This window comes from Limulus polyphemus, unplaced genomic scaffold, assembly GCF_000517525.1.
Source record: "Limulus polyphemus unplaced genomic scaffold, Limulus_polyphemus-2.1.2 Scaffold1962, whole genome shotgun sequence".
In the NCBI taxonomy this organism is placed as follows: domain Eukaryota; kingdom Metazoa; phylum Arthropoda; class Merostomata; order Xiphosura; family Limulidae; genus Limulus; species Limulus polyphemus.
Genome location: NW_013667572.1, coordinates 158,356 through 170,036, shown reverse-complemented (window position 1 = coordinate 170,036; position 11,681 = coordinate 158,356). Strand labels below are relative to the sequence as shown.

Below are 11,681 nucleotides of genomic sequence, written 5' to 3'. Positions count from 1 at the left end.
CTCTAGTGTACCTGGATGATGTCATTGTGTTTGCAACAACGTCTGACATTTGAACGTTGCAGCTACCAACAGTAATATTGATTACCTCCTATTATTTTTGTCCCTGACGGAGATGAAAAGGTTGTGACTTATTTATACATAGTATGTCTAAACAATTTACAATTCCTACGAATGAGAACTGGTGGTGGTTAGTTTCATCAAACGTTTCACCTCTATGAACAGTAGATACGACTGTGGAAGGACAATGCTTCATTCAGGTGATTAGTAAATTTTCAAAATATAAAGGGTAAATTCATTCAATAATTTGGAACCTTACTGAAATTTAACCTTAAGACACGAGTCTTCCAAAGTTGCTAAAATGCCAATGATAATGGACTTTGAAAGCAGATTGTGTATTAACATACGATTATACTAATTGCATACCATTAATTTTTAGATCTTACCAAATACAAGCAGGAAAAGGTAATATTTTCAGTATGATAAGTGTCTTTTTTATTATGTAAAAACAATTTGGTTATATGCTGTTGAAGTAACAATTACTACCAAATATCGTGAGAACTAAATGTATTTAACATAAAACAGTATACCAAACTTAAGGTATTCGTCAAATCATTTATTGTAAAATAAATATTGAAAAGTAAATAAGCCACCGATTAAAAATGAAATCATGGACCATATGCTGATGGTATAGTTTAACTAATGCTTCATCATATGGAAGAACTATTGATATCGGATTACACTGTGTAATAAACTAATATTTCATTCTTGTGTAATAATGTTACTTTATAACATTAGTGAATCTTGCAGTAGTATTCCATCTCTTTCACAGAATACCTTTAGTGTCTTAATAATAATAATAATTAAAAATAATAAAATTAACTGGCTGTGTAATCTTTTTCTAACTAATATTTAGTAAACCAGTTAAATAATCCTTAACATTTTGTAAGACTATTTACACCGTTTTCTGTTTCAAGGAAAATATTTTTTAACAAACCTATGAAGCATTCTCATTATTGTATTTTCATAATCTTTAATGCGTTTAGAGAATAGACAAATAATTTTTCAATTATTTTTACGAAAATTTACTTGCAAAGATAAACACATGATTCCGATTCCGACACTTAGTTTAAGACAATACTGTTCTTAGTTTGTTATCAAAATCACATTCACTTTATATTCTTTGATTTATATGACGTGAAACATTTTTTGGGGTAGATTGATAAACTCACCAATTTCACACAGCATTCCTTTCCAGCCTAAAGAACAGTCACAACTATAGTTTGCACCTGAAAAGCTTGGACTTGTTAGTGGTCTACATGTTCCACCGTTTTCACAGCTGTGGTTAAAACACTCTATTGGAACATCACAATGCCTGCCCGTGAATTGCTAGAAAAATAACGCTTTATATAAAATACTGTTTAAAATACAATTTACATTGCTATGGATATCATTATTAATAGTGTTATTTGAAAACAAACAGTAAGGAAATAATTAAATTGTTACTGTTTTTTCTTTTATAACAGTGATAAACTTTTTCTCCAGATTTTGCATATATATATATAGTGTATTTAATATTTAAATAGGTCACACTGAGTTTATCATATTTTCAGTCATTCCTTATAACTGGATTCCATAGCAGTTCTTTAAATAGAACGTTTATTATACCTCATTTGATTTTCTAGAGTTGGAAAGAAAACTTGTGGTTATGCAGAAGGTAATATTTATGCAAAACAAGAGTGTTTTAAATATCAGTCATGAAAATGTAAGAAGGTTATTTATCTATTCACCCGTCAAAATATATTACTAGTTACAGCTAATTATTAACAACTCAAATGTAGAAGTACTCACAGCCAAGTGGGATAGCTGGCCATTCGAAAATAACGGTTTTATGAGAGTGGTGTTGAGAGTGCTTTCGTTGATACAGGATTTTTGCTGACACCACAGAGGTCCTTGAAATTGATCTCTGAAGATTGGCTGACGTGTGGTACAACCAAAACCTTGCCCCTGATAATCAATTTGGGCAAATGGGAAGCAAAGCCTGAGGTTTGCTGAAGTGGAATGATGCCTGATGTGTATGAGATCATGTAGGACAGTCTCTATAGGACTTTCAGGCTTTTGCCAGCCATAGTACCACAATCAAGACCAGTCAAAAAGAACTAGAAGTGCTGCTAGTGGACGACCTCTGCCACTAAGAACTGTTTCCCTGGCCGGTGAGAAAGTGTACATTCAGGAGTAAAGTTCATGAATCATGGGGCAGTAGTAAGTTTCTCAAGGCCAGGAGATATACTATCAATATAACCATGGCTCGCAATAAAATCTGGAGTCATGCAGTGCAGCAAAATGAGTTGCTTCGCCATCATTGACTAGGAGCAAACTATTCATCTAAGTATCAGAATTTCTGAGACATTTACCAACCCAACATTTGTAACATCAGTGGCATCTAAGTCAGTTATTGTCCAAGAACCCACAAGGGAGAAGTACTGGCCCACAGCATATGTTCTTCTGAGTGAGGCAAAGCACATTTCACCCCTAATGTTTAAAGGAGTAGTTAAGGAATATTTACCTGAAATAGTTGTGATTCAGGAGTAAGCAGTTCAATGCCCAATTTTGAGCTTGGACAATCAGTGCAGAATAACATTGAACATATGGATGAGGTGTAAGAAGAAGACTGAAATACAGTAATGGCCAAGCTGTGCTGTCAATTCAACTCAGTGGAGAATTGAGTAATCCATTGGATCAAATTTAAAGTTTGGCAGAAGGATGCTCTGGTGGGCCTGACCACTTATGCATATGCATTATCTGCATGATAGAGCCTACCCTGCAATGACTACAACAGATTGGGAAGACATATTTGTGGATAAGTTAGTATAGAGACATCCCAACAATACTATAAGGCACCACCTATAGGTGGAGGAGTGAAGCTTCTACTTTGTTTGGGTCTAGCCCCATGAAATACTGGCTACTTACATTGTAAGTAAGCAACATCGCTTTTGTCATATTTTGTTCCAAAAATAAAACTAGTCGATGAAATTGTGTGAAGTTTGACAAGAACCAACTTAAAAGTATGTAGTTTTAGAAAAATAAAATATTTATTTTTGTTATTTTTCTAATATTTCTAATAAAAATTCGTTATTTAATGAAGTTATTTGCACTTTGACTCTGAATAGTTCTTCAGCAAGTGGATTTTCATGTTAAGTATAAAAATACTATTTTTTTATCTTACAACTTTCCCATTTTACTTGCATAGTCTCTAGAACCTCCTAAATGAATATAAAAATTTTTAAAACTAGATGTATATATTTTACTTTCCATTTTCTTTACCATATCACTACCTATAGCTATTATAATCCACATACAGTGAAATAAAATGTTTAAAATTAAGAATAATCGTAAAATATCTTCTTTGAGTCATATGTGTAATTTCGTGTCTTTATCTTTCACGGTTTATTTTTTAATGTTTTATTTTTGATTACTTATGTAAACACATGCCAATGGGTGACCATGGGTGATACAACTGTTATCATCAGCAGAGACGGTTTAGCCTCTAGCAAAATTTCTTGTACTCTCTTACTTATCTAACCATCATGGAGCAAGGAAGAGTTTAGAGTGTATATAAATAAACATTAAACTTTTCAGATGTGAATTTAAAACACAAATAACACATAATTAACTAAAATATATAAGTAAAACCTAAATGCAATTTAACCATTTATCAAACTAATATGTATAAGGCGAGAAAAAATAGCCTAGGTGCTAGGGACAATGATCTTCAACAATAGACTTAGCACCAGTTTGACTACATTTCTAAAAGGATTTATTGGGTCAGTTCCATGATAACCTTGAGACCTTATAGTGTGAAATCTGCTCTTTCTATTGGTTATAAGCATGCCATTCAAGTTAAAACTATAACTTAGCCACACCACATCTACTTTTGATTGTGAGCATGGCTTATATCAAATGGGAGAATTTTTATAACGTTTTGCAAGTTATTGGCAAACAGGCTATATATGTATGCGTAGTTTGATCATCTGCAGGAAAATGTTTACATTACACACAGTTCAGCTGAAATAGTTAAGATATTTTTAACTATGAGTACATCAAGTGACAACAAACTGAAGTTTTAATTACTGTTTTAGAGGTGTCGTTTGAAATAAAAATACATTGATTGTAAAGTGGTTTAATTAAATTTTGAATGTAACTTTGTAACATGTGCAGAAAGGAATTTAATTAGTGTGCTGGTAGTCATAAGGCTTGTGGGACATTATCACATGAACTGTACATATGTTGCCATGCATCAAAGGTGGAAGGGCTTTCAGTTCCAACTAATGGCTCATCAGGTATCAGACAACCTAGAGCACCCACACTTACTGAGTAGAAAAGGTGGACAAGGCCACCTAGTTGTCTTAGAACTGAGTAGAGCTTGGTATCTATGTGGGTAATAAGTTTAGTTCCTGGTTGATGCAAGAGTAGACAGATCATTCATATACCTTGCGATATATGAAGCCATCCAAGTGAGACTACCACTCCAGGCAGTGAAAACTGAGTTTATTCTGGCAAGTGACATTCGAATAGATGTAAATTCAGAGGTAGATCTCTGGTTATGCCTAGGAAATATTACTCCCATAATGAAAGTAGTCAGCTCCAATCTTGGATCAGGTATTGCCATTCTTTCAATGGACGTAATACAGAAATTATCCATCAGTTTTGCTTTGAAATGGGGGAACTGATGTTCTGTGGGAGAGTTAAGTGATGTTGGCTTAGTCATGTCCAGGAACAGTGGATTGCAAAGTGAATGTGGCAGTGGGAATAATAGTATATCTGTATACACAAGTGATGTCCTGTGCTTTACTCCAGACAAACTCTACTGCATTAGTACCATATAATGGAGCTATAGAATCCACATTTCATATTAACTGTTTCCTATCCAGAAATAAGGCTGTATTAGCTTGGACAATTATCTGTCTGAGCAGGGATGAAGTCCTGATGTTGTTTTGTTGGCAAACAGGTATCCAGAGGTATGGTTGGCTGAATATAGGTCTGGTACACTAATTATAAATAATCGAGTTTAGTGGTTAAGCTAGGGTTGTGTCATCACAGCCAACAATGTACTTGGCTACCATCACATCTCACGTAACTGTTTTAGGATTATGCAATTTAGACCCAGTGCAACGAAAATAGCTCATTGACTTGTTGGTGAATTGTGCCAATACATTTGTAGGACAATGGCAACAATGTCCTTTGCTGGCTGGGTAAATAATATATAGAGATTACAGCCTTCACTGTTTTCAGTGAGAACAACCAGTCACATGGCCACATAGTTATATTCATACAATAGGAGGTTCCACTAGTGGATGGATTCCACAAATAACACTTCAGGAGCTTGAATAAGAGCAACTGAAGAGCTCAGACCTGGCATGGGTACTTTTTTATTCCAAAGGTAAAGTCTGTCTAGTATAAAAACGGGAATGTAACATGAATGCACATAGCCAGAGAAAGACCCCCAAAACAGGATAAAATCAAACGAAGAATTGTTGAATCCTCTCTGAACAGGATAACCCTGAATATCACTGGTCAACTCCTGAAGATTGAGAGAAGTCATGGATACATACTCATCACAATAGACTACTTCCCAAGGTGGGGTGAGGCTTATATAGAGGTCAATACATCAGTTGGTGCATTTCCAGAGCACTAGATGGCACAGTTTGAAACCCCAGAAGAAATTCACAGAGATCAGGGAACTACTTACAATAACCAATTATTATCTTAGTTGTGCACAATGTAGGATAAGTACTTCACCTTTTCACCCCCTCCCATCACAATGTTTAGTACAAATGGTAATATAGACTACCAAGCATATGTGTCCTACATTTGTTAATCCTGACTGAATTAACTGGGCTTAAACGTTTGTCATACCTTATGATAACATAGAAAGAATACTTTACTGTCAAAGAATTTATTATACCATAAGAACTGCCCAAGTTTGTGTACATTTAGTATCACCCTTAGTATCGTTTTAATACTCAGGAATACATTAATACTATACTAAGACCATCAAGGTCTCCATTCAACAGTTATACCACTGAAAATACCTCAGTTTGCATGTAGGACTTATTCCATTATTAACACCTTATTATGTTTATCAGTTAGAACCACTTTGAATTCTGCATGTATAACACAATTTAGTGTTCCTCGTGAAGCTCATTAACTAGAACTGCCACAGTCTACACGTATCTATAATAGAACAGGAAGGTGTTAGTTTGTAAGTTCATGAACTAGAATCACCGTAGTCTGCCCATATCTATAATACAACTAGAAATGCATCAGTTTACAAGTTCATAACTAGAATTGCTACAGTCTGCATATGTAATATGCAATTCTATGTTGTACCCTAAGATTGTCTGAATCTACACTCGTCCACTATACCCATCATGCCCTATGGCTATCTCAATCTCCACACGCCCACTATGTCTATTTTTTCATAGGGTTATCTGAACTTAAGCTTGCCCACTACATCTATTATTCCTAGGACATTGAATTTACACTCACCAACTATGTCCATTATACCTAGGACTATCCAAATCTACACTTGCAGACTATGTCTATTAAACCCTAGGTTGCCTAAATCTTCACTGTCCCACAATGTGTATTATACTCTAGACTGTTTCAATTTATACTCACCCACTACGACTACTACAAACTAGGACTGTCTGAATAAACCCTCACCCACTACGTTTGTTAAACAATTAGACTGCCTGAATTATCTATTATACACTAGGACTATCTGAATCTAAAGACAATGATTATTTCTATTATGTCTTAATACTGTATTTTCTACACTTGCTTACTACATATATTATACTCTATGATTGTCTGAATTCATGCTTGCCTACTACATCTATTTTACCATGATATTATAGACCTACTCTCGCCCATTACCTCTATTATATCCTAGGACTGTCTGAATATTCTATTATACCCTAGGATTCTGTGTTCTACACAAGCCAACTACATTTATACCTTTGGAATGTCAAGTCCTATATTCGTCTACTAAATCTAGTATAATGTAGTACTGTCAAACCTATACTCGCCCACTACTTCTATTATACACTAGAGCTGTGTGAATCTAAATTTACACTACATCTGTTATATCCTATGACTGTATGAGTCGCCTGTTATACTCTAGAACTATTTGATTGTACCCTCGCCCACTACCTAGATTATCCCCTAGGGCTGTCAAAATGCATAGTTCCCACAATTTGTATTGCACCTTAGGACTGTATGAATCTAAATTCGCCCACTACGACTATTTTACCCTAGAACTGTCCAAATCTACACTCACCCACTATATCTTTTATGTCCTAGGACTATCCAAACTTACACTCATCACTATGTATATTATATCCTAGGGCTCTCTGAATCTATACTCACGCACTACGTGTATTATACCATATGATTCTCTTTATTATCATTATATCCTATAACTGTGTGAATCTGCAATCATCCACTATTTCTACTATACCATAAGACTTCCTGAATCAACAATTGCCTAACATTTCTATCATACCATAGGACTGTTTGAACCCAAACTCGTCCACTACGTGTAGTATACCCTCAATCATCATTATACTCTAGAGCTGTCTGAATCTACATTTGTCCACTATATCTATTATACCATAGGACTGTATAAACCTACATGGGCCAACAGTGTGTATTATAACCTAGCTTGTCTTCATCTACACTGGTCCACTACATCTATTATACAGTAGGTCCATCTGAATCGTGTATTATACTCTAGGGCGTTGCTAGGTGGACATGACATCATAGATCCACAAAGTAGAACCACAATCATGATGAAATAATCATACATGTCTCAACATGTCATCAGTGGCTATATTTATATATTTTATACAATCACTTTATGGATAAAATACTTCACTAATTCATTACTTCTATATCTAATCCTACTTTTTACATTTCCTGACCTCTTATATGTAAATCACTTATCATCCTGAAAAGAATGCTTATTTAAATCTCTAAATAATTTAACATCAAACTTATTGTTTCTCTAGTTAGTAGTTACAAGATATTGTTTCTTACAATAAAGGACAAGAAAATACAAAACCAATTTTGATGTAACATACTGATTATAATTTTAGCTTCTACATTTAAGCATACTTTTTACAATTTTTGTAAAGCCTGTCATGGCGAGGTGGTTAGGGAGGTCGACTCGCAATCTGCGAGTCGCGGGTTCGAATTCTCATCCCACCAAACATGCTTGCCCTTTCAGTTGTGGGGGCATTATAATGTGATGGTCAATCCCACTATTTGTTGGTAAAAGAGTAGACCAAGAATTGGCATTGGGTGGTGATGACTAGCTGCCTTCCCTCTAGTATTACATTGCTAAATTAGGGATGGCTAGCGCAGATAGCCCTCATGTAGCTTTGTGCAAAATGCATAACAAACAAACAAACTTCAGGAACTTCTTTCATTTGATTGTGATTTTCAAAGGATTCTCTCTTCTTCATTTTAAATTAGGGATGGCCTTGAGAAATAAGTATAATGTTACAGAACAAAAAATAACAAATGAAATATAAAGCTTTACTATAAATAAAAATGTTTGATATTTAATTAAGAAGTTTTATATTGCTCATTCATTTAACTGTTTACTATTATGAAAATCATAAAAACAGAAAGTTGTTAGGTTTGTTTGTTTTGATTTTAAGCACAAAGATACACAATGGGCTATCTGTGCTCTGCCCACCACGGGTATCGAAACCCAGTTTCTAGCATTGTAAGTCCGCAGACATACCGCGCTGCCACTGGGAGCAAGTTGTTAGGTAAGATAATCAAAGAAAAATAATAAAATAAACCTTCATGGGGTATACACACTAGAGGCTTCTGCATAATGCTGTTCAATAGGGTCATGTCGATGCATGTGTACCATGTAATTTTTAACTTCTGTCAGGGTATTTTTAGTCAGACATGGTTCAAAGTTCAATAAAACTGCTAAGAGCTTTAAACTACTTATAATAAACATTTGTGGTTTTCTATTACAATTTGCAGTTATTATAGAACAAAGGATGTAATTTACATTTATTTCCTAATTTTTATGATGGTTACAAGGTCGGTGAAATCGATCAACACAATATAGAGTTAATATCGATAAAATAACAGATTAAATATAAATTTTTATTTTATTTTATTTTATTATCTAGTAGAATATAGAGATTGCACAACTTGACAAATTTCAGATAAAGAAAAGTGTTTTTAATCTTAAAATGAAAATTACTTTGTACGTTGGATAGTCAACTATTATAATACACATATTATCCATTATTTGAAATAGGCAGTTATTATAACCAATAATTTTCTTTGCATATTTTGTCCTGAAAAGGACGATTATTTAATTCTCTATATAATTTAACATACTGCTTCACTTTATAAGTATATATATATATATATACACTCAGAGTGATGTAATGGTTTTTCCCAATAGGATAAGCACGAGAGGAATCAGGTTATATAATAGTAGAAGAACTTAATTCTTGTTTTTTTTTTGTTTAGTACTTCTTCTTCACTGCTGGATTTGATCATTTTTGCCATTTCATTAATGTCAGCAGTGTTTCTTTTCTTTAGAATAGACTAAAATATAATATAGTATGTAAGTAGTAAAACATGGAAACATTATTTATTAATATAATGAATATGACTGAGAACAATCATTACTGTGTCAAATAAACAGAAATTAGATTTATAAGCAAAGAAATATACATAATGATGATATACTAAAAATTTAAAGTCTGGTTCTTAATTCTCTCTAACATGTAATAGAACCACATCAGTCTGATTATTGGTGGTGAAAGGGTCAGGTTATATATATTTGAAATGTGACCCACATTTGATTGAATATTAGACTGTTTGTTGTAGACAGATATCAAAAATTAGGATATGTCTGAACTTCTAACAAGTTTATCAACACTAATTAGAAACAGTACATACAAACATAATTCGTTGTATTGTATAATTAAATTTACTGACTCCTAAATTCAGTGACATACAAAAGCTCTAGTTAAAGTATGGTGAACAATGAATTTATGTAAAAACATATGATTATATAGAGTTTAAACGGTATATTTTCAATGTTAAGTATAATGTAAATACATAAATAATGACAATGTATTATAATTGACTTGTTGATCACCATACTTATCACCTTCTTCGTTTAGTAATATTGTGTATCAGATAACGTGTTCTACATTCAAATGAAATCATTATCTATCTTAGCAAACACAAAAAATCAAAAGCTTTTCTAAACTTGATGTCCTGCTTGTATATTTTCTAAAACCAAAGTTTATCCAGCCAGTCAGTGGTCTTGAATATCAAACACGTGGCTCATGTCAGAAAGCAAATGTATAGACTATATGAAGTTAGTAAGAACCAAACTCTATTAGACAAAGAGGTAACAAGAGTAATTGTTATTTACATAGATCCTTTAAACTCAACTGACTTATAAAGCTAAACATGAAAATAAGTGTCCTTTTAAGGACAAATCATCTGATATATAGCAACACTGATTTTAGTTATCTGTAACATTTAGTATCCATAATTTATATTTTCTGAGTCTATGGAAATTATAACATGAGATAATTAAACTGAACTTTTGAACAAATGTTCACTATCGTTTACAAACTGTATGAAAGCTAATCCAGTAGTTCATATAATTCATAAATTATGATGCTTATAGTACCTGGAGTGTTTGTTAAGTATGTATGATACTTGTTAATTTTACTTACATGATAGTATATTGGACTATGACGAAATGTGAGGTTTATATATACGATAATTACAGAATACTGTTTTGTAATTTATTAATTTTCTATAAAATTAAATAATTGATGAATCATAGTTAAAAGGCAGTTATGTTCATTTGTGTATTTGGAAGACTATTAAGTTGAAATGAACATAAAGTTTTGAAAGATGTAGAAACTAACACATAATGTTTTTTTTTTCAATGTGACTAGTGAACGAGGGTCAAGACTTCTCTTTAACTGGTATGTTGAAATATATCACACAGCACCACACTGTATGTGTGATCATGTGATAACCTCCAACAAACAGCTGTCTTGACATCAGTGCCCACACCACTTGTATGTGTATGATATTTTTTAACAAACAGTGGACTTAACATTAAACAGTCTCAAAGTTTTAAGAAATTTTAATCTTCATGGGAATATTCTATAGAAAATGGATGGATAAATAGCAAGTCATTCATTTATCATTTTTAGTTGTAGCAAAATGAAATCATGCATTATATGTGTGTGTATACTTATAAAGTGAAATGGTATGTTAAATAATATAGAGAATTAAATAATCGTCCTTTTCTGGACAAAAACGTAAATTATTGGTTATAATAACTGCCTCATTCAAATAATGGATAATATGTGTGTTATAATAGTTCTCTCGTTAAAATAAGAGCTTTTGAGTCCTTTTAAGAACAATATATGTAAAAAGTATGCATAAATATAGAAACTACAACTATTATCAGGATATTAAAACAAAAGCGGTTGTGTATTTTCTTGTCCTTTATTGTAAGAAACAATATTGTACTCAGTCTATTGTACTTTAAGAGTGTCTTAATCGTCTATTATACCCTAGGAATGTCTGAATCTACACTTGCTCAC

The 11,681-nt window shown here is 33.0% G+C and overlaps 1 protein-coding gene across 1 annotated transcript in view; it reads right to left on the bottom strand.

Annotated features, from left to right (window-relative positions):
- Nucleotides 1-11,681, bottom strand: part of LOC106465497 (protein eyes shut homolog) — a 164,851-nt gene that overhangs the window by 28,720 nt on the left and 124,450 nt on the right. The window contains exon 17 of the mRNA XM_022393410.1: nt 1,230-1,386. Coding sequence (XP_022249118.1) covers nt 1,230-1,386 — 157 coding nt within the window. The remainder of the gene's footprint in view (nt 1-1,229; nt 1,387-11,681) is intronic.